The sequence below is a fragment of the Chrysemys picta genome, chromosome 8 (genome assembly GCF_011386835.1).
Source record: "Chrysemys picta bellii isolate R12L10 chromosome 8, ASM1138683v2, whole genome shotgun sequence".
Classification (NCBI taxonomy): Eukaryota; Metazoa; Chordata; order Testudines; family Emydidae; genus Chrysemys; species Chrysemys picta.
The window spans coordinates 42,046,647-42,070,981 of record NC_088798.1 but is presented as its reverse complement, the minus strand read 5'-3'; the positions used below and the strand labels follow the sequence as shown (position 1 = coordinate 42,070,981).

The following is a 24,335-nucleotide window of genomic DNA, read 5'->3' as shown; positions in this document are numbered from 1 at the left end:
CTGAGTCTCCCATATCCTAGGTAGTTTCCTGAACCGTTGGGCTGTTGGCTATTCCGGGAGTCTTTTGCCAAAAAATTCCAAAGGTCTAGATTTCCTCTTAGTGCAGAATGTGAATATTTTTTTAATTCTCAAAATTTTTACAGGATGAGAATATCATTTTCTGCCCAGCTTTAATAGAGACAGTTTTTTAAAAGCTTGCATTCTTCAGCAGGTATATCAGCAACTTCTGAACACTTAAAATAACGTTTTAAAAGCCTTATTGTGCAGATTAGGCAAAATAAAGAAGATAAAGACAGTTGCTTAAAATAATGTATTGGAATTTTTCTGACTGAAATATTCCCCCCTCCTTCTTTTTTTATGCTTTAGGACTTGGCTCAATATGTAAACGAAGTGAAGAGAGATAATGAATCCCTCCGTGAAATTAAACAGTTTCAGTTATCAATAGAGAATTTGGTATGTGATAGGCTATATTTACACCCTTGTTTATCCCAGCTTTTCACCATTGTTCTACTTTACTGAAATCTACTGCTCCTTACCATCTTATATAATACTAGAAACCTGGGTAAAATTCAGGTATGTGTATGTGTTGTTCTTTTGGCTGGCCTGGAATGATATCTGTATACAGTGACTTCCTCTCCATTTCCTTAGATGCATGCAGCTAAATCAGTTTTGTTGCACAGTGCCCCAAGTCCCTTGGTGGGTGGAATAAAAGGAGTTTATTTATGCCTTATCATCCTTAGTAGGACCAAAAAGTGCCAAGTTCTTTTTGACTCTTGGAGAATCTGGCTTTGTAGTATAATGACCAACTGACACTTGAATGTCAGATATTATCTTTACTCTTTCGCTGGCATATATGTTAAATAATGAATTTATTTTCTTTTTTCTTTTTAGAACCATTCTCTCTTAATGTATGGAAGACCACAAGGTGATGGTGAAATAAGGATAACTACATTAGACAAACGTGCAAGGCAAGACAGGTGAGAATATAGATCCAGTACTTGGGTTGCTAAAGACAGAATTGGTATTAGATAAATGCTTGTAAAATACAGCATGGCATATGCCTGTGAAATTTGGTGTCAGTTCAGGAATTCTTGTGCATACATCCTCCTTTCATTATACACACAGTGCTCCTATTAACATTAATGCCAAGGAAGTAAATTTTCAAAGTGGTTCATGAGAAGTTAGCCATTACATTAACATCTAAATCCCTATGCACCTCTTGCAGAAGTACTTTAAATGGTTCATGTTTTGTTACCCAATAGTTTAATTGCTAACTTTTAAAATCATAAGTGCTCCAGGCAATGTTTTATATGATAGTGTATTATTTTAAAAGGATTAGTGTACTGGCATACAGACAATTTTTTTAACCCTTTATATATTATGTTTTCATAGGCATATCTTCTTATTTGATTTAGCTGTAATTGTGTGCAAACGGCGAGGTGATAATTATGAAATGAAGGAAATAATAGATCTTCAGAAGTACAAAATCACAAATAATCCCACTACTGATAAAGAAAATAAAAAGGTAAATGTTTATAATACTACTATATACAAAATATATGCCACTATTAAATATTTGAAATCCGTAGGTCTTGAGTGTATGAAATATTCTGCAACCACACTTCAGTAATTTGAATATATATTTTTAAATTTTAAAGCCATATAGTATCAAAAACACACTGGACATTGTGGTTTAAAGTAGATGACTATTAATGGGCTTCAACTATGTTAATTTCTGATGTAATGAAGGGATATGAATGAGCCATTATTAAACTGAACAGAGGTGCAAAATAGTATGACCTCCATTTTTCCGAACTCAGGGTTGGTGTTATACGATGAATATAAAAATATTGTCTTCTTTCTGCCTGAATATTAAATTGTTAACCAGTGAATTGCAATACCTTTCACACAGTGGTCTTATGGCTTCTACCTCATCCACATACAAGGACAAAATGGGTTGGAATTTTATTGCAAAACTAAGGATTTGAAAAAAAAGTGGCTTGAGCAGTTTGAAATGGCACTGTAAGTATATACTTTTCTGTTATGTAAAATCATTTCCTTAAACAGTATATAGGACTATTTTAAATAATGCTTTAATATGCATTTTAAATCGTAACAATAATTCTGCACATGCAAGGAAACTATTTTATTTGAATTTTTAAAAACAGAACTCGTAGCTGACATCTACAATGTAAGAGTATTTCCCTGAAACGCTTCTAGGAAAAGATAGAGGGCACTCTAAGCTATGTTTTGCTTTCTAGCATAGCTGGTAAGATTGTTTTAAAAATACAGTCTGAAACACCTAGGGAAAATATTAATTGTTTTAGCAATAAATATTTAACATAATGGTGACTGATTTTTCCATCTTTATTTCTTGGTACATTGAAATACATTTTAAGAGATATGGGGATGTTGGCTTTTTTCCTAGTGGCTTTAAACTAATTTATTATGTAGCATTTGGATCAAGTTGCTTGGTTTATTAAGTTTGATTTCCATTGCTTGACATTGCGTGTGTGTGTGTGTGTGTGTGTGTGTGTGTGTTTCTAACGTAAAAAAATAGCATGAATATGTTAGACTTCTCAAAAAGTAATGTATCAGAATATACCACTTCAGATTGCATTATAGTTATGTGCTTTCAGCTTTATTTTTATTTCCGATTCTGTTGGAGAAACAAACATGGGTATTGGTACTGAAAGTATTCTGATTAAATTTAAAACACAGGAACAAAGAAATCAGGTGGAAAAGATACAGTCACTGCATTTTTTTGTAAAGAGGGATACAGAGGGATATTCCCCTAAGAGTGGTGAAATTAACAAAGACAGGGTATCACTTTATATGAATTTTTAGTTGAGTGAAAGGGTTGTCGTTAGCTGCACTCCATTGAAACACACTTACAACCTGTTAATTATATTTTTTGTTTAATTTTTTTCCCTTTTTTCTTTTAATGAGAGCCAAGAGTTTAAATTGGGTAGCATAGAAGGTATGCAAGAAGAGAGCCTTGCTCTGCCATATGTTCTGAGGCCCACCAAATATGGTTTCCCTTCCTGCTGACATTATCAAATCCGTAGGAGTATGTGTGCTAGTGGGAGTTGTTCCTGGGTGTGATAGGTGGGGAGCAGAGAGGCTTTTAATTGGCCAAATACATCGAAAACTAAGCTCTTTGCCATGTCTCTCTGGTTTCCTGCATATACTGCCTATGCTGTCATTGTTGATATTTCTTTATATTTAGATAACAATAAAAGTATCCCTATTAAAAGCTCCTAATTAATTAGATTTATAATTAAAAATAATGCCCACCCTGCCATAATTATACAAATAACGATTAGCTCAGCCAGCCAGCTAATAAATCAAAGCAGTAAAACAGCCTCCCCCCCCCCACACCCGTCCCCAGGAACATACCTACAGCCTTGTCCCAGAACCTTTCCTGGTTCCCTGCATGCCTTTTTCATGTCACCTCTCCCTATTCCCCTTCTCTGTGCTATTGGGATTCCCTGCACCCTCTTCATCCTATTCCCACCAGTGTCCTCCCCCAAATCCATGTGTCCCTCCTCTTGCCTGCCTCAGAGGCACCCTGCCAATACTGGGAAACATGGTTCTGTGCCGCATTTTCCTGTGACCCTCCCTCTTGCCCCATCCCCAGGCCTATGCTCCCTTTCCCTCCCTCACCCCTTCCCAAACTTCTTTGCAGCCATGTTAAACCTGATTTCCAGCACCCCCATATTGTGATTCAACTAAAGAGCACAATGACCCACTTTAAATGCCAGTGTATTTGATGCTGTGCAGGGACTTGTTTAATTTTGGCCAATGTTTGCATGAAAGTTTTGGTGTTTTCATATCTTCAAATTATCCTGTTTCTCTCTCTCTGTATGATGAGCTAATGCAATCACACATACTTATAAAAGTGGTAGGTGTTAACCAAGGCATAGCGCTACTCATAATAGTGCTTTGGGAAAGGTAATTTATTGTTCCTGATTATCATAAATGATCAGAACACAGGGCTTGAGAGTTCAATGAGTTAATACAATAGCCTTTCACCTGGGTTCCCTTCTGGCCTAGGTCACCAGTGAAAATGAGATTTGGTGGTCTCAGCCTTGTCCCTTAGGATATTTGTCCACCTCATAAACCACACCACAATTTAACACTATTCCACTTGATTGGCAGTCATAATCTAGAGCAGCACAGGGCTGGAATAATAGGGTTACTGCAGGTCAGGGCTGAGTTGTATTAGCAGAACTGAATTGTAACCTTGCATAGTAACATTCTTTGCTCTAGCCAGTATTATTGCTCCCTTATTTGTAGAACCACTAAAACTCACTAGATTTAAAAGAACTTGCAGCATTTAATCAATTTTGTAATCTCATACCTTTTTATTTTTTTCGTTATTTGTGGGTTTTGGCTTTATAGAATATCTCCCAAAAGTTGCACTCCCCTTGGTAGGATCCCTGATTTCCTACTTCCATGAGTTACCTCAGCATGTAGTGTGCTAATGAAATTATAAATGCTGAAGCATGGAGTCTGCCTTTGGGAATAAACTAACTCCATTGTTTTTCCATATTGTTTGGTGAGTCTGTTTTTTTTTTTCAGTTGTATTTCCTACTATATAGGGTGTCTATTAAAGTTTGATTCTGTTCTGAAAAATTATTATAATAAAATGACAGTTTCTTCAGCACATTCAGAATTGTAGTTGCTGACTTAACAGGCAAAACATTTTAACTATGTATTTAGGACTGCAAAATCAACACAGCTGAAAAGGATTGAGCTGGATTCTTTCCTGTGCATCAGAAATAGCATTTTACTACCTTCCACTCAGTTATATCTATGCAAACCCACTGCCGTCTGAGAAGCTTCCTGAATGAAGATAGGGCTGCCCAGGTGTTACTATAAGAACCTAATTTGTGAGGAAATTCAGATCTCATTTACATCAGTTTAAATTAAGAACAGGGCCCAGTCTACCCTAGAAAAGTTTTACAGATATAACTGTCCATTCAGTTTAAATTAAACTAAAATATTTATACCGGTATGAGCCCTAGCGTGGAGGCAGAGGCACTGATACAAAGGTCCCTTATGTTGGTATACCTTATTTTGCTTCCCAAGTTAGAATAACCTATATTGGAATAAGCACATTTATAAGCTTTCTAGTTGACAAGCCCTAAATATACTGAAGTGTCAGTAGAATCAAGCCTGATCTATACTGGTGTAACTGAGATCAGAATTTGGCCCTCTTTGTGCAGAGCCTGACATTACTGATGAAATATATAATGGAAAGAACCGAACTTCTCTCTCAGAAACCTAGGCTGAATTTGCAAGACTGGAAGAAAATGAGCAGATCTCATCCAGAAAACACTGAGGAAAAAATAAACATGGAACCCTGCATTGTCACTTTTCAGATTAGAACAGCTCTTTATGTAGAAAATTGGGAATACTTTTTATCCCCATGAGGATACTCCAAACTCTTGGCCTGATCTATGGTAATATGACAGGTCATCTTGTGGGGGAAGCTTGAGAGCAATGGGCACTGCTGCAAGAAGATATAAAATACATTAAGATATTTTTAACTATTTCCATTTATGTGGCAGTTCTCCTGTCACTGTGTCTGTATTTACTGTTATTCTGAGACTATTATTTTGTTTAGAAAAATGGCTAAAATCTATGCACCTCAACTTTTATCACCAATGAAAATTTCCTAAGTATTTTTAATAAGAGAGCTAGTACAGATGCTCTACATCCTCAGTGACGAGATAAACTGTAACACCACAGCACTAAATTTAATGCTGTTGACTTGTTCACACTAATCTACAAAATTGAGGCTGGCTCAACTGGCCTTGAATCTAATGTATTGTGTACAACCTTTCAAAATTGTCAGTTAGTTAGGGGTGCTGGATCTTCTTGGCAGCATTAGAAAGAAGTGGGCCACTGGGGCAGCACACTAAAAATCACAATTGGCCTCCTAAAGCTGGAACTTTTGATAGACTAACATGTATGATGAGTTTGTGAGAGTGTTGCACATGAATAAATGTAACTGGCAAAGAGTAGTCCGATGTGTTTTTAACAGTAGCTTTTCCATTTTGAGGGGATTAGGGTTCTCTCTCTATATCTGCTTAACTCTCATTAATATTAATGGGAATTGTGCACGCACAGGTGGAGAACAAAATCATATGTTGTGTGATGGGTTCCCCCCAGGGTGCCACCTGGAATTAGGGTACCATTGAGCCCTTTGACCCACCAGCCTGGGCTCCCTCTCACACTGTACTGCTGTGACGAGCTGCAGACACGTTCCTGTCCTTACACTTCCTCCAGCATTCACACAGGTAGGGACATACCCAGCTGCAGTTACATGCAGGCTCTCTGACTAGCCACTACACGAACCAACAGTAGAAAGGCTAAAGCCCAGGTAACTCTCAGCTCCCCAGGCACGCACACGCCCCTGGAGCATAAACCCAAAATTATGCCATCTTGTGGTACACCGGGAACGGTACAGTGTAAGCTCATAGAGTTCGCCTCCCCTGCCAACTTCACTCCAAACTCACTGGTTTAGATTAAAACATAAAATAAATGTATTCACTACAAAAGATAGATTTTAAGTGATTATAAGGGATAGCAAACAGATCAAAGCAGATTACGTAGCAAATAAACAAAAATGCAAACTAAGCTTAATATACTACATAGATTGGCTATGAATTAGAAGATTCTCACCCTAACTGATGGTACAGGTGGACTTATAGATTCTTAAGGCACAAGCTGCTTTAGTCTTAGAGCTTGGGTTTCTCAGGTCTTCATATACAGGTCTTCATGAAGAAATCCCTTTAGTCTTGGTCCAGCACTTTCCCCAGTTCAGTCTTTTTTCCTCAGGTGTTTCCAGGCATCATCTTGTGTGGGAAGTGAAAAACAACAGATGATGTCAGTCCCTCCCTTATATAGTTTTAGAATATGACGGGAACCCTTTGTTTCAAAACTTGGCTCCCAGACCAGTTTGTGGAAAAATACTGACATCCCAAGATGGAGTCCAGAGTCATGTGGTCTGGTCCTATGCCTTTGCCCTCTTATAGCAGCTATTGTTTACAGGTTTCAGAGTAGCAGCCGTGTTAGTCTGTATCCACAAAAAGAACAGGAGTACTTGTGGCACCTTAGAGACTAACAAATGTATTAGAGCATAAGCTTTCGTGGGCTAGCCCACTTCTTCGGATGCATATAGAGTTGAACATATATTGAGGAGATATATATACACACATACAGAGAGCATGAACAGGTGGGAGTTGTCTTACCAACTCTGAGAGGCCAATTAAGTAAGAGAAAAAAACTTTTGAAGTGATAATCAAGCTAGCCCAGTACAGACAGTTTGATAAGAAGTGTGAGAATACTTACAAGGGGAGATAGATTCAATGTTTGTAATGGCTCAGCCATTCCCAGTCCTTATTCAATCCTAAATTGATTGTATCTAGTTTACATATCAATTCCAGCTCAGCAGTATCTTGTTGGAGTCTGTTTTTGAAGTTTTTCTGTTGTAAGATAGCCACCCGCAGGTCTGTCATTGAATGGCCAGACAGGTTAAAGTGTTTACAGGGTGTCCAAAACGCCCACAGGAAGGTTAAGCTATTCCACAGTCCATTGTCTTTACTGATGGGCTATCAGCCCTGTCTGGCTTCTTCATTGTTTTGCCTGAAAGGCTGGCTGTGGGTGTTTTCCAGCGTAAGCCCATTTGAAATACAGATCACTATTCTATATTCATAACTTCAGATATAAAAATGATACAGGCATACAAATTGGATATCATATTCAGCAAATCATAATTTTTCCAATGACACCTCACATAACTTATCTTGTATAAAATGCATCATAATTATGCCATAACCATATTATATTACTACTATGATGAATATGGGGTGCAGTGTCACATGTTATTTCAACAAAGTTGTGCTCCTTAAAAGCAGTTCTAATAAATCCAGTCAATTGGTGTTTTGTTTTTGCAGCTGTATTAGTAATTGGATTAGATTATAGCTATGTAGTTTAATGTGTACTGTTGTTTTTAAAAGAAAAAGTGCTACAAAAAGTGTTTAGTATACACAAAGTGGTAGGCTACATGCAATCTTCAGCATGCCTAATAATGTAGATGTTAATGGAAAGGCATTACATATCTAAGAAACTGATACTGTGTTCAGCCAAATTATTACATGACATACAATGTAAGTATAGTAAAAGTAATAATAGTGAGCTTTGACCTAAGAGATAAGATCCACTGTTTCTTGTTATGCTTATAAAGCTAAAGTGCGAAGGCATTATTTTTCTAGAATACACCAATTCCCCATCTAGTCCATTATCCTTCCTCCAAGAGTGACCAGTGCTAGTTGATTCAGTGAAAATGTTAAATTCCCCATGATGAACCTAATAATTATGCAAAAGAATACAAAATGCAGAGTTAAGATCCCTCCTCGTTATCAGTCAGTATTAAGTTTCTGCTACAAAGCAGGAGAGTTGATGGCTCTTTCAGCTTTATTCTAGCTATTTCTACTGCAGCTGCCTTTCTTATTCTTACAAGCTAATTTCTTCACATGACCCTGTGGCAATGAATTCCAAAAGTTAACTGTGCTTTACTTAAAATGTTTTTCCCTTTTTATCAGACTTAAATGTGCTTTTCTTTATAATTTTATCAAGTTATCTTCTTGTATTCATAGAATCGTAGAAATGTAGGGCTGGAAGGGGCCTCGAGAGGTCATCTAGTCCATCCCCTACACTGAGGTGAGATTAAGTAAACCTAGCCCATCCCTGGCAGGCATTTGTCTAACCCGTTCTTAAAAACGTCAAGACCTGGTATTGTGCAACCGCTCTTGGTAGTCTATTCCAACTGTGACCCAGACCCTGTTAATTGGCTGTACTGGACTCACCTGATATGATCCAGGTGTGATGGGCCTACTCCACCCACAGGAATCAGCTACATAGTGATAGCAAGGCAGGGATGCACAATATTGATTTATATTGGCATTAGATTTTCTGTGCTATTCAGTGTTCACTTCTTAATGCAGAACTTATTTGCATTCTTTGACCACCACTGTACAATGAAGTGTTCACAGTAACATCTAGATATTTTCCCTGAAAGACTACAATTGCATACTAGATTTACACATTGAGTTAGCAACTCAGAACCCATCAGTGTAACTACAACATGCAAAATCTTGCACTCCCGTCTGTGCTGAATTTCATCTGTCATCCTGATGTCCAGTTTGCTAATTTCATTAGGTCTTATTGTAGTTTCTTGTTGCCTTTCTCACTGCCTAATCTACTGTAAATTTTTCCATCAGCAAACTTCAGCTTCACTATTCAAACCTTCTTTCAAGTCATTAAGAAATACGCTGTATAAAACAGTGCTGCACGGGTTCCAAGATGTATAGAGCCAAAGAATATTGCAGTACCTCATGTAACATTGTTATCTTCAACATTCTCCAAATCCATTGAGTCCTATATGCTATCATCAAATTCTCTTTGTGGTGAGGAACAGTAGATTTTGAATTATAAGTGCTGTTTTGAACATTGTAGTGATTAGGGTATATTATGGGCCAGTTGTCCCCATGTGTAGTATTAATATGAGTCCAAAATAAATGTGTTTATGTTTTTACATAAAACTGACTTCATCTTATGCAGGACCCGCTTAGTATATTAACAATTTCACAAGACTATGGAATCTTGTTCCAGATAAGCCTAAAACTGGATGTTAAACTGTTTCTTTGTCCTAGGAAGAATCAAATATTTCACTGAGCTATCTTAAATCTCTCATTTTGGGCAGCATTCTTAAATATTTGAAAGCTGTCTCTCTCATGAAAGAGAGTTACTGGATGTTGTGCTTTTAATTTTAACAGTGTCGTGTCCAGTTTTTGGGGTGATAATAGGTTCTTAAGTAGTTTGTGCTGCAGTAGAGGTATGATCTAGTCTGCTAGTTTTTAAAACTCATTCTTTAATTTGGACACCAGCTGTCATTCTCTAACACAAGAAAGCCAGAACAGTCCATCTGAATGGAAGAAAACAATCCTGAAATTCATTGACACACAAACCTGATAAATATGTGCATCACACCTTGCATAAGCACACACCTACATTTTAAACTAAGAAAGCTGCATAATGCATGGATATAGTCCTTTGGTTACCTAGAGTGTTTTTTTTATGATTATTTTTTAAACTAGTACTAGAGACAGGGTAAATGAAAATGATTCTCCTATCTATTATTATATCTCCATTTCCCAAATTTGCTTTATGCTTTGTGACTAATGACTTATTGGTCAAAGCCAACTCAGATAGACCTGCTCCCTCAGATACTGCATAAATAATGCATATGCATTAAAACTCCTTCTGAGAGACTATTTGAGCTGTGACATATTGAACACTGACATACTAAATTAAAGCTGTTGCTATCGATGCATTTTAAAAGCTTTAGCTACACACTGCATTTTCCAAACAGTCTGGAAAAGTATTTCACTTTTAACAAACTGGATCTAAGTTCACTTAGTTTACCAAAGCAAAACACAAATATGCCTGTCTGGATATCCTTGATATCCTGCCTGTTTCCTGAAGTGGTATGAAATGGAAGAAGGAATTGTGTTATTTACCTCTGTAGGTATAGATGTTGTTAATCTGAGTCATGCATTACAGCTAATGTAACACAAATGGTACCTTATTTGAAAAAACAGGAATCAATGGGGGTAGAGGAGGGGCCACAGAAAGAGAGCTCAGATGTCTTCCCAGTGGCAGAATAGAGGGTAGGGATTAAAATGGCCCAGGCTGCAGCTACGTGCTGTGGAAAAAGTGAGGAGCTCATGTTGGCTTCACTGCCTGCTATCCAGTCATGAACAGTACTTCCCTCCTGTGCCCTCTATCACCATCTGCTTGCCTAGCATCTCCAGGTTTGTCAGTTTTGTGGATGCATGGCCTCCTGGCATTTTGGGGGCAAGGGAATAGGTGTTGTAAATGGACATAGTGCGCCTTCCTTCCCCACACCATAAGTCTTCTTAAGGATGATGCTTCTTGGAAGGATCAGCATCCTCTTGTCTTCAGGAAGTTCCTGGTGCACCTAGTGTTTCTGCTGGTCCCACACTGATAATGTAAAGAGGGGCAGGGTTATTTCTTCAAAATGGAAAATTTAGGCGATGACCCTAAATTACCTGAACTCAAGCTAAGTGTTAGTTTTACTCACTAAAACTGTGGGGAAGAAAGAGGTGTTTTAAGTTGTTGAGTTACACATAATTTTATCCCCAACATTACTAAAAATCAACAGAGGGTCCTGTGGCACCTTTAAGACTAACAGAAGTATTGGGAGCATAAGCTTTCGTGGGTAAGAACCTCACTTCTTCAGATGACTTCTGAAGATGCAAGTCATCTGAAGAAGTGAGGTCTTACCCTCTGTTGCTTTTTACAGATTCAGACTAACACGGCTACCCCTCTGATACATTACTAAAAATGTAGTCTAGAGCTGTGGTTCTCAACTGGGGGTCAGTGGCCCCCGGGGGACCATGAGAGAATTTCAGGCAGTCTGCCAGAATAAACCAGAGAGCATACAAAAAATAAAAACTGTTTCACCTTGCACTATTTGGACACATTGCTTTTTTTTTTTTTTTTTTAAACCAGAGAACATGTTAATTTTCCTGCTTGATATGCTGAAACCTGTTGGCTTCAGCAGGGCCGGTGTAGTTAGGGAGAAGCAAGCAGGACAATTACCTGGTGCTCCACACCACAGAGGGCCCTGGACGGCGGGGCTTGGGCTTTGGCTTCAGTCCTGGGCGGCAGGGCTCAGGCATATTAATATTTGACCATAATATTTAGTTTTTTTATGTAGTACTTATATTATCCTTTTCTTTTTTATATTATATAGGTGTGTGGGTTTAACTGTATAACTATCAATTTAATACAGCTTTTAATCTACTAGATATGCAGGAAAACAATTGTTGTGGCACACGTGGGCCGTGGATAGCATGTGGAGGGTCGGGGGGAGGAGGGGAACTCAGAAGGAAAAAGGTTGAGAACCCCTGGTCTAGAGAAACAAGAAATGGGAGGCCAGATCTTAATAATTATCTCCCTTGAAGCAATCTGGGAATTTGACTCTCACTGTTTTAGTCACATAGGGGTCTTTCCATGCCTTACTGGACACCAGAGTTAAAGACCAGCAAATTAATCAAAATTATTATTTGATTATTAAAGAAAGGGGTGGGGAGTAAAAATAAGTACAATCCAAACAGATACAAATAATAAACAATGGTTACTTCAATTACAATTATTTTGTCTGTCTGTGGAGAGCTTTCAACAGGAATCCTACCTTTGTGAGTGGGTCTACACTGTCAGAGATTCTCTTCTCTAGGTAAACTAAAATGAAAGCATGTTAATTCCCAGAATCAATGGGAAATGGAATTTTGTTTAAGGGTTGGTGGATCCTGTTTGGTTTAACATGGATTACTTAAACAGTTAATAAGTGGGCAGTGGTTAGTAATCTTAACTAAGTCCTATGAAAGTAAATAAAGTTTTATTTCAGTTATTGAAAAGAAGCCCTTCAAGGAGAAATCTTGAGCAAATTAATTAATATTAAGAATCTTACACTATTTCTTTGTGTTTAACAAGATTAGATGTTGTCTCCTCTCCTGCAATAATCTAAACAATCTGGAGACTCTGTAAATATCTTAAATTGCAACAGCATTTCAATATTCCAGTAAAATGATTAAAAGAAAAAATTAAATCTATTCTCTTGACAGTGTTTTTGCAAACTTCGTCTAACCAGTGATGAAGTCTCAGTGATGTTATAATATAGAAACCACGCTGGGCTGGAAGGTTGCTTCTTTTAATGGTGTATTTTAGCTTCTTTTATTCTTCTGAGCTGTCTTGTTGCTGATGCTGTTTGCTTGCTTGCTTGTAGAAGTGTCTGCTTGAACAGGCAGAGCTGTGTTGAGTATATGTATGCTGATGACTCCATTCAGAGAGATTTATGCCCTTCTCTCATCTCTAGTCTTACTGAAGGTGGAGGGTGCGCTTCTTTCAGAGGCTTGGTTAGATTCAGATATCAGCCACTGTCACCTCTGATTGCCTGAGGTTCCTCAGTCCATATCTGGGGGTCTAATTAATATTCCTGATTTTTCAAAAGTGCTGAGCACACAGTAGCTCCCACTGCAGTCAATGCTAACTTTCTGGGTGCTCAACACTTTGCAAATAAGGCTATTTACTTATTTAGGTGCCAGAGTATGATTGAGGTACCTAACTTAAGGCAGCCATTTCTGAAAATCTTGGCCCTTGGAAAACACCTAGTGCAGATCTAGATAAATCGCCTTGTTTCTTGCAGTGATACCTAGTATTAAGATAATAAGTAAGACCAAATGGAATGGAAAGTTTTGTTGTCTTTGGATATCCGGTTGTATGATCTTTATATGCTGCCAAAAATGATAGATATAATATCCGACTTCATATATCAAACACACTTTAAACTGCTTGAGCAGCTTATGCTGAGTGTGCCAACTCAGTATTCATCATTCACACCAATAACGTTCACAGTGTTTTAAATTTTCATAAGCAAAACACCAACTGCAGAACAATAACAGAGCTCTTAATTGAGAAGGTCTGACACAAGGTTGAGGGGTAGAGCAGAGTTCAAGGCAATGAACTCTTTTTAACTCCCTGTAGCATTTCTTCTTCAATACTTGAAACAGTTTTAATTCACCACAGACTACTTGCTTGATACTTCATATAAATACTTATTTGATATGCCACTAGGGCTCACTGATTGGCATGTATTAAATATGATTCTCCTCAGTCAAGATTTAATCAAGTGAAGTGGCACAACAGTTAAAAAAACAAGATGTCATATTTTTGACAATGATTTTATTGATATGCAAATATCTATTAACTTCTTGAAATCAGATCCCAAGTTTCAGAGTATTTTCTGCTGAAACAATTAGCCTGACTTACTGGAGGAGCTGATGTGGAATATGTGTTTTACAAAACAAAAACAAACAAACAAAAAAAGCTAAATCATACCCTCCTCTATAAATCTGACTAGGAAGAAAAAGTTGACATAACCTCAGAAAATCCCACCATAGCATCTCCTTCTAGGAGAGAGTTTTGCAGGCAAGTATGGGGGGCAGGAACCTAGCCCTCCAATCACACAGATTCTGCCAAAGATCTATTGGGAACCCAATCCTCAACCGTAGGTCATCCATATTTGAGGGCTTGCTGCAGCTCCTGTGGTCTTCCTATCCATACAGTAGCATGGTTCCCCGAGTCTCCCATGAGGGCAGGCTGCCATTGGGGTAGACAACTTTGAGTGGTCCCAAATGAATGGTATCCATATAGAAAGGAGGGATCTTGGATGATGTCTCTGAGGTTCATCTTCTCTCTACCATGTGGGTAGTGGCTAGATTAGGTCAGTGTTTACACTGCTTTCATCCTCTTTGTACCTCTTAGCAGAAGAGATGGCTTATTCCACAATTTCTAGGTCAGTGGCTGTTTTTCTTGATATCCTATTTCCATTTATGGCTACTTAGGGTGCATGCTGGGTCATTCTGGGTTGCCTCTGCATTTATTTAATTTTAATTGTGAAGTATTTGTGTTTAGTTTTGTCACCTAGATTTGCTGTGATCCTTGCAGTACGACATGTGATTGCTCCCTTCATGGAAATCTGATACACAGAAATGTCCAAGGGACATATCCTCTTTCTCTATTTTGTTCTGCAATACATTTTTCCTTGTATTATGAAGAAAATAAATTAGATTGAAGTTATTTGGAATCTTGGAGGGAAAAGTTGAGTTGTTAATTAAGTGCCCCAGAGAAGCAATTTTTCAAGATTAATTGAAATGTTTTTAAGCAAAACCTCCACAATGGCCTTGACTGAGAGAGGTGAGAATCTGTACAGGTTTTAATTGCCAAAACCTAGCTAGCATTGAAAAGCTGCCAGAGAAGCAATTAAAAGAAATGGCCCTTAAATATGTGAGAGAGGTAGAGAACCAGTCACTGAGTAGCAGAGGACAGCACACGGCCAGCAGTTTTTGAACTAAAATCCTAACTGGTACCATTAATGGTAATGGTAAATAAGTTTTTAAACCCCAAGTAAAATAAGAGATAATACCTTCTTCATGCCCATTCAATACCTGGTCTTGCTCCTCTGCCCTCCTGAAGAGGTATGAATTGTGATGTGGACATTTATCCACCACAATCTGGACTGAGGACCACAGTTCTTTTCTCATAGGCTGTGAGAGTTGTTGGATGGAGAATAACTTTTGGTCATTAATAGCCTGTCAGACCTATAACAAGAGTTCAGAGGCTTCTTTCTTCCAGTGCTTTCTATTCTAAGACATTCACTTCTTTCTTTCACTATTATATCATGTTATTGTCACTTTTGTCATTCCCCTTTTGAAATTTTAAGTTTCATACATCTGTAAGAATTTAGGAAGATTAATTACGGACATATCACGTTGCTTTACATACGTCTTACCATATTTCTTTTTATGGCAGATATGTAGGCAGCTGATATTCTTTGTTTGTAATGAGGGCTATAGTGTCTAGTCCTTAAAGAAACAAATTTTCTTTATAATTTTGTTTGCATTATTTTTTATAAATACTTATTTTAATAGCCTCATCCAGAACAATTTCAGACCTGTAGCAAACAAAAGATCTTTAAGTCTGTTATACTAATATTGAAATCTGTAGACTGAAATTCCTTCTCAGGAGTCTCTACTAGAAATATAACATGATTGGAGACATTTTCAGTATTTGAGAACTTTTGCAATAGGGATATGAGCATTTATATTTTTAGATACATGCCCTTTCAGAGCAATGAAAACAGAGATTTTGATGTCCTTATTCCCACATTGTGGGGGAAGCCAGAATACTGTACGTTTCAGCCCTTTCCTTATCTAGCCTGTTGGGTCATGCTATCAATAATAATTACATATTTAGGGTAGTGCATACTGGAGATATATAAGATGGAGTGTTAAGGCTGCAAGTTTAGTAGTAGTCTTGGTGCAATTTATTTAGAAGATTTAGTGCAGAGGAAGTTTAAATTGATGGTAAGGAAAAGCATGTTTGTGCCTAACGTACTAGAGAAATTATTCAATAACAATTAATCTGTTTAGTCTGACCTCTCATTATGAAAGGTACTTGGTATTTTTTTCTTGTTGATAATAAACATAATCCTAAAATTGACAATAAAAACTTAAATTGCCACTATGGAAGCCAAATGCTACTGTACTCCATCACTATTAGAACACTGTTCTCATCTTATGTTCACAGTATCTCAGATTATGGCCTTATTTAAGCAAAGAAATGTCATAACATGGCTGATCTGATATAGCTCTTGTACCGCTTTCATTGTGGCTTACATTATGGAAAAGTTGTTGGACCTGAAATTTTCAAACTTGGGTGCCTAAAGCTAGGCACCTAAATAAGTGGCTGGATTTTTCTGGGTTCCTGAACATCAACAGCTCATATTGACTTGAGTATCAATGTTTTCATTTAGGCATGTATTTTTGAAGAAATTGCTTGGAGTGTCAGAGTTTGGAAAGTACATATTCCCAGGTTATTAGAATATTCTCAGTATTTGAACCACTCTCCCACTTTGCCATGCCAGTGGGAAAAGAATGCATCATACTCATATTTGCATTTGTATTTCAATCAGCTATATTTTGTATATACATACATCGTCTATAATTCTGAGGTCTTTGTTGCATGAAAAACTGAAGCAAAAGATTATGAATTGGAATAGTAGAAAAGAACAAACACATTATATTAGGCATTGAATGTTAAGTGTTAGCATGTTTTGCTGTCTCACCCAGTTTTCTTTCATAATCATGTTTAAACTACTGTACTTTTAGACATGTTTTTCAATCAATTGGTGTAATTTCTCTTTCAGCGATGGCTGGGTATTTTGAAGTGGGTATTGATGATGATGAGAATTTATTCCATATTGTGTAGGCATGTGAAGAATTAGAGTGTGTCCCTTTGACAGAGTAGTACTGAGCTGCTTAAATAACCTATGGCATTACCTCCGGTCTCTCTTGCCCTTAATTTAGGGCAAAATGATTGTTGGGAGAAACTCAGGTTGCAGAAGCTTAAGGGACTAAGTAACACTTTCTGACATGGTTTGGAAAGTGGCTGAGTTTCATGTGGGTGGCTAAGGACAGCATGGTCTATTCATTTGATTTCTCTCCTGACAGGTAAGGTTCAAAGAGAACAGGTAGTACTCAGTATCTGGAATTATAATTATTCAAACGTGGCAGTATTTCACAAGTATGATGTTGGCAAAAAGACTTAACACATGAAGCTCTGGTGGTATGAGGGTTTTGTCATGTGCAATATCTGGGAAGCTGATAGTACAGAACTATGAGAACTATGCAAGAAATGGATTTGTTCAAAAACTAAGGCTTTGGAGGAGATAATGGAGATTCTGATCCTAGAACAATTATTTGTATGGTTGATGGAGAGGAGATTATCTGAATGACAAGGGAGGATAACAAGACAAGTATGTGAAGGTCCCCTGGGTTGATCAGGTAGCAGTGAATTGGTCCCAGCGGGGCTAATGTTCAGTAAGTCACTAGGAAAGAAAAGGCTTTACCAAGAAAGCTGAGGGGCAGCCCAAGGCCATTAAAGCAAAGACTGGTGGAAGAATAAAGTTGGGAAGCAGAATGCAGCTATGTGCTGAAGAGAGCTCTCGGGCACTCATAGTTGTCCTTTGGAAAGTTTCTGCTGCTGATTGAAATGAGAATTGGGATGATTTCTCTGTTTATGGTTTCATCCCTTTTTTGTATGTTGCTAATTCATCCCAGCAGGAGATGACATCTCTGGGACTCTTAGAAGACTAAAAACGAGGAATATTTTTCCTTTAGAGTGCACCAAATTACCAGTTATGTTTTTAAATATATTCCCAAGGTGGAATATCTTCACACCAATCTGCAAGGGTGTGTGTGTGTGTGTGTGTGTGTGTGTGTGTGTGTGTGTGTGTGTGTGTGTGAGAGAGAGAGAGAGTATGACATACTCTGTTGTATACTATATACTCTGTACATTCTTCAGGACCAAAATATTTCGAGAGACTGCAGTTTAATATGTTTATCAATTGATATTTCTTCTTTCTTTTGTTGTGGCTATTAGAGGGCGTGTTTGTCTAAATGAGAACATTAGAAACATGGCTCATTCCTTCTCTTTATAAGAACATGCACTATTACTACATAGGGCTCACAGAGTAAGGGAGAAATGTGAGAGCCCCCTTTAAAAACACTGACCTCATGTCACTGGTAAAATGTTGTGTAATCATATGATATACTATATAGGACTTAAAGCAGGGGGACTTAATGCTGGACACCTCACAGACACCCTATTAAACAGTTTCATAATAAGTCTTCCTGAAGTCTGGGGAGATGGCCTACCTTAGCATAACATTGAGGTTATCCTGGAGGAAACTTTCCAGCTGTATTAGTCTGGACTCTTCCCTAATAGAAGTTTGTAAAGGAATTGGCTAGTTACCTTGCGGTTGGTGGAGGGGGCATATGTAATAAATCCCAAATTCTATCCCCCCCCATAGAGCTATGCACACAAATTATTGTTTTCACCATTAGTCTGAATTTTTGAGAGGTATTCTTTCATGTGCTGTGATTCCTGCTCTTCTGTTTGTATCAATACATCATCCTTCTAAGAAACCGAGTTTGACATTCACACTTGTCCATGTTCTGGGATATCATTGCCACTACCACAGACCGTAGCCATCAGCTGATTCTACACTGGGAAGTAGAAGGGAAAAAAATCAGTTCAAGCACCAAAAAGCTGCAGCATCCACAGGTAATCCACTGGCAAGCCACCAGACAGTTTGTTTACATTTGCATGGCCACTCGCAGCTCCCAGTGGCCGCAGTCCACCGTTCCAGGCCAATGGGAGCTATGGGAAATGGTGCGGGTCGCAGGGATGTGCTGGCCACCACTTCCCGCAGCTCCCATTGGCCGGGAATGGTGAACTGCAGCCACTGGGAGCTGCAGGCGGCCGTGCAAATGTAAACAAACTGTCTGGCATCCCTCCAGCGGATTATTCTCATGGGCCGCATGTGGACCACAAGGTTGCCCACCACTGCTCTAAGCTATTGTAGTATGTGCCAAATGTCTGAAAAACTACACAATACATATTTTGAAAATCATTAGCAAAGAAGTGCATCGAAATCAAGAAACAGAATTCAACAAATTTCAGTTTAGGAAAGGAGACTTCTAGAAATTTGTGACTTGACATATGCTGTTGTAGTACCTCATATCACATTATCTCAGTGTCATCTGATGCTACATGTAATGTGACTACATAACTCACTGTAACATAATATGTTATGACTGGATGGTATATTGATATGTGGAAAAGAGTTTTCATACCCACAGCTAGTGATGAACTGTATTTTGTTTAAATAAGGACGTTTTGGGTTTTTTTCCTTGTTAAAGCAGAAAACACAATGGATAATATATATACAGTAACTCCTCACTTAAAGTCATCTCGCTTAACATTGTTTCGTTGTTATGTTGCTGATCAATTAGGGAACATACTCATTTAAAGTTGTGCAATGCTCCACTCTTACATTGTTTGGCTGCCTGCTTTCTCCACTCTTACGTTGTTTGCAGCCTCCCTACGCCCTCCCCAGCGCCTCCTGCCCGCCGGCAGACCCCGCGGATCAGTGCCTTCCCCCTCCTCCCCCTGCCTCCTGCCCGTGGCAATCAGCTGGCTTGTGGCGTTTTGAAGGGAGGGGAGAGGAGCGAGGACTCGGCGCGCAGGCTCCCCCTCCCTCCCCTGCCTCCCGAAGCAGCAAGCCAGCTGATTGCCCCGGGCAGGAGGGAGGGGGGAGGAGCCAGGACGCAGCGTGCAAAGTAAAAGGGGAGAAGGTGTGGGGGGGGAAGAGATGGGTCAAGGGTGGGGGCTTGGGGGAAGGGGTGGAGTGGGCGGGTTGAGGAGCCCCCCATCCCTGGTGCTTGCAGAGTAGGGAAAGCTGCCCTGGAACCTAACCCCCCCATTTACATTAATTCTTATGGAGAAATTGGATTCGCTTAACATCGTTTCACTTAAAGTCACATTTTTCAGGAACATCACTACAACAAGTGAGGAGTTACTGTATATCAGGTTTTTAAAATTTTTATTTATCCACAGTTTTTGTCTGATTTGTTACTGTATCTTTAGTTAGCTTTTCATACTGTGATCACTTTACCTCCTTATGTCATCAGGGTATGAACAACGTTTATTTTTACCATTACATTGTTAATTGTCTAATATTGCATCTGATAAAGCATCCCTAAACTAAACTAGAAATTTTGTTACATGATAATTTCCTTTCTGGAAATGACCTCTTGCCCAATCTGGTACAGTTGGGCTGTGTCTTTCTTCCTACAAATACTGGAAGCAGTATTTGACCAGGACGCTTCAGGGAATGGCTATACCCCTTCTGCCATCACACCAGATAAGTCCTTCAAGGCTGTATAGAACTACTAAATTTTTGTAGTTTAACTGTAAATAAACCCCGAAGAGACTATCAATTATGTAGCTGCTTGGGGTGAAATCCTGGCCCCTTTGAAACTTAATGGGGGTCATGATTTCACCCTTTGAGAACTTATTTCAGGTGGGTAAGCTGGAGGAAATGTCAGTCCCAGGAAGGAAATTACCAAATAACAAATTCCTGCTCTAGAACCTGTCCCATCCCCATTCTGAGACAAATAGGATGCTGTAAAAAGTAAGGAAAAATTAGTAGGGAGCGAGAGATAAAACAGAAGAAAAATGATCCCACTTTTCTAAAATATATCAGTATTCATCTATTTTGAAACTACTGCTTGGAAGTATCTTCCTTCATAGGGATGCTTCTGCAGAGCAGTGAAGGTCAAGCCTGGAGAAAGTATTAATAGATGACCAGGTTCCAGCTTTTCAGTATTCCTCTCTTTTCATATATGCCTTTTTCCTCACGGGAGGCCTCTGTGCAATGTGTCGAGTGGGCTCTGATCCCGTCTAGAATCACTTAATCTGTGGCTGGATATACTTCAATGACACAGCACTTGATCCACCTAGTTATGGAGATTTTAGATGCTCTCAGGCTCAGGCATTATGTATGCGGGAGAGGAGTAAAGACCTTAACTAACTGATTGTACTAACGTATAATTTATCTGCTCTTTTCACGTCTAGCATGTGTCATGCTTTTCCTTTTTGGCATTATGGCCCTGGGCAAAATGAAAGAAGAGTGATTTCCTGTGTGGTAGGGAAAGAGAAGTTAACCTGGTTAAAAGTTACTTTGGCTTACAAACAGCTGCCTTGTTTTCATAGAAGATCCAATGAGGCTCATGTCTTTCAAGAACAAAGATTTCAGAGACTCCTCTTGCCAAAGTGGTTGCAACCCAGAGATACATTTTTATGTAAAGGAAATACTGTGAGAGCTTGTATTGCTGTGGGCAGATCTGACATAGAGAAGATAGGCCTAACTCTTGGTTTAGACAGAAGTGTTGATCTAAAGAACCTCTAATCTAGACCATTATGTGAGTTAAAAATAAACCGTGAAGAACTCACTTTCATGAAGCTGTTTAAAGCTAAGACGTGATATGCAATGGAAGGATTTCAATGGCCCAAGTCTAGTCCATCCTGTAAGAAATTCAAACAAAATACTTGGTTTTCTGGAGCTGATCTTTCTTCCTTGACACAAGTATTTGGGATTTAGACTTGAGCTTCTGGTGTATGTAGTAAAAAAAAAAAAAAGAAAAAGAAATATGACATAATATTTGCCAATATGGTACTAATGTGTTCATTTCATTTGTAAAATTCTTGACCTTTACACATTTGATTTTTGCTTTCTCTACTAACATGATAGTGGAGGCAACATTTTTTCTCTTACTGAGGACTGTAAAATAGGTGTTACCCATGTTAGAATTGACATACAAAAACATTTTGGGATAATCAATTTTTATTTTAAAAAATAACAATGTAGGTCATACACATAAGGTTATTATGTGTTCTGTTACTAGCTGGTGTGTTTTAAGCGGCTTGTATAAGTTAGAATCTTTGCAGACAGACTGAAAGGAGAGCGTAGGACAATTGCATACGTATCAGAGCAAATGGTAAAGCAGTATAATAATAGCTGACCTACTGCGTGTGTTACTGTCCCCTTCTCTGTTCACCCACTATACTTGTTACTTTGAGGCTTGATTCTGCTCAGTTGAACTTCATGGAAATTTTGCCCTAGATTTCAGTGGGAAGATGATCAGGCTCTTGGGATTATTTTGATTTGCTTTTTAACTTTTAGAAGTACTTTGAGTCTCTCTGGCCAGTCTACACTTACCAGGATCAATGCTGCTGTGATCATTGCAGCAGGGGTCAATTTTAGTGGGTTTAGTGAAAGACCCACTAAATTGACCGCGGAGCACTCTCCAGTCGACACTGATACTCTACCGGAACGAGAGGAGTAAGGTAAGTCGACGGGAGAGCGTCTCCCATCAATGTGGTGCAGTGTAGACACTGCAGTAAATTGACCTAAGCTACACTGACTTCAGCTATGTTATTCATGTAGCTGGAGTAGCGTAACTTAGATTGACTTACCCTGATAGTGTAGACAAGGCCTGAGTGTGTGAGCTGGTACTCTTGAAATACCTTCACAAACTGGATCCTGCTCTGAATCGAAATGTTAAAGAAAAAAGTAGCTTTTGTTAGGAGCATAGTGTACAAAGTCGCGTTCCTCGTGGCAATTACCTTGGCTAGATGGGTATCGGAGCTCTGGGCTCTAACGTCCGAGCCCCCTTACACAGTTTTTCATAAGGACAAGGTCCAACTCAGATCTCACCCGGCCTTTCTCCCTAAGGTTGTCTCCCAGTTTCACATGGGCCAGAACATCTTCCTCCCAGTGTTTTATCCCAAGCCACACTTCTCCGATAGGGAGCGCAGGCTGCAGTCACGGGATGTACGTAGGGCCCTAGCCTTCTACGTAGAGAGGACTAAGCCATTCCGGAAGTCCATCCAACTCTTTGTGGCCCTGGCGGAATGAAAGGTCTCCCTGTCTCTTCTCAATGCATCTTGTCGTGGATCACATCCTGCATTTGGGAGTGTTATGAGGGTGCCTGCCCTGCCAATTACCGCCCACTCTACCAGGGCCCAGGCCTCCTCGGCCGTGTTCCTGGCACAAGTCCCCACCGGCCACGTGGTCCTCGATATATACATTCACGACACACTATGCAATTACACAAGAGGCCAGAGACCATGCGGCTTTTGGACACGCTGTGCTCCAATCAGTGCATGACTCTGACCCCACCTCCTAAGCTTTGGCTTGTGAGTCACCTGGTTGGAATGGACATGAACAATCACTCGAAGAAGAAAAAACAGTTACTCACTTTCTCGTAACTGTTGTTCTTCGAGATGTGTTGTTCATGTCCATTCCAATACCCACCTTCCTACCCCTCTGTTGGAATAGCCGGCAAGAAGGAACTGAGGGGGTGGAGGGTTGGCAGGGCCCTATATTGGGTGCCATGAAGGCGCCACTCCAGGGGCACCCAGGCCGACCCTTCCTACGCTGCTAAGGGATAAGTCTTCTGGCTGGAGTGCACATGGAGCGCACACACCTGGTTGGAATGGACATGAACAACATATCTCGAAGAACAACAGTTACAAGAAAGTGACTGTTTTTTTTTTTTTTTTTTAAACCCTCAACAAGGTAACAATGCAACAAAATGATTAATGGAATTTCTCTAAGCTAGTACTGCTTAAAGAGAAACAGTGGGGAAGATAAACTAGCATATGATCACAACAAATAGTCCACATGTGTTTATAGATGTATTAGTTCTGTAGGTACATGTTTCCCACAAGCAAGCTGATATTATAATAGCATAACTAGAGGTCTTCCATTTTATTGGCTAAATTAATGTATAGAGACATCTGTAGGCATTAGGAAACTCATTCAAAGAACACTAGCTAAAGAACAGTAAATATTCTATAATTACTTTTGAAATAGCTTTAGTCACCTAATTTGTTGTTGGATAACTGTGACTCAACTCTGTCCAGCATATGCTGCTCGGATTTTCTAATGCGGTGGTTCTCAGTCTGTCCTACATGGTCTTTGCTGATGATCCACAGAACGAAGCATTTTGAGACCCAAGCAGTGGAGAATTGGAAGGAGAGGCAGGTTCACGAGATGATCCTTGTCATATGAAGTGGTCCTCAGAATAGAAAGGAAAAAACGGACTATGGTTGTTCTGATATGTGTGGCTATTTTCCCAGTTACTATAGTCTCTAAGAAATGGCTGTACGTCTTTTAGGAACAGGCTTGGATAATAAAATATTTTGTTTCATGGTCTGTGGCACAGACTGTGTCTCTTAAAGAAATATCAATGCAAAAATAAGGCTCA

At 39.1% G+C, this 24,335-nt stretch overlaps 1 protein-coding gene and 1 long non-coding RNA gene across 8 annotated transcripts in view; both read left to right on the top strand.

Annotated features, from left to right (window-relative positions):
• VAV3 (vav guanine nucleotide exchange factor 3) overlaps positions 1 to 24,335 on the top strand; it is a 258,222-nt gene that overhangs the window by 122,787 nt on the left and 111,100 nt on the right. For all 7 annotated transcript variants that reach the window (XR_010589723.1, XR_010589724.1, XR_010589721.1 and 4 more), the window contains 4 exons: positions 367 to 453; positions 892 to 977; positions 1,393 to 1,525; positions 1,913 to 2,022. Coding sequence is in view for 2 of the 7 variants with exons in the window: in XM_065554296.1 (XP_065410368.1) it covers positions 367 to 453; positions 892 to 977; positions 1,393 to 1,525; positions 1,913 to 2,022 (416 nt within the window). In the remaining 5 variants the exon portion in view is untranslated. Of the gene's footprint in view, positions 1 to 366; positions 454 to 891; positions 978 to 1,392; positions 1,526 to 1,912; positions 2,023 to 24,335 lie in introns of those variants that run through there.
• On the top strand, positions 2,029 to 24,335 carry LOC135973036 (uncharacterized). Its single transcript, XR_010589726.1, has 2 exons — positions 2,029 to 6,254; positions 6,313 to 24,335. It is a non-coding gene; the product is annotated as an uncharacterized LOC135973036 (long non-coding RNA).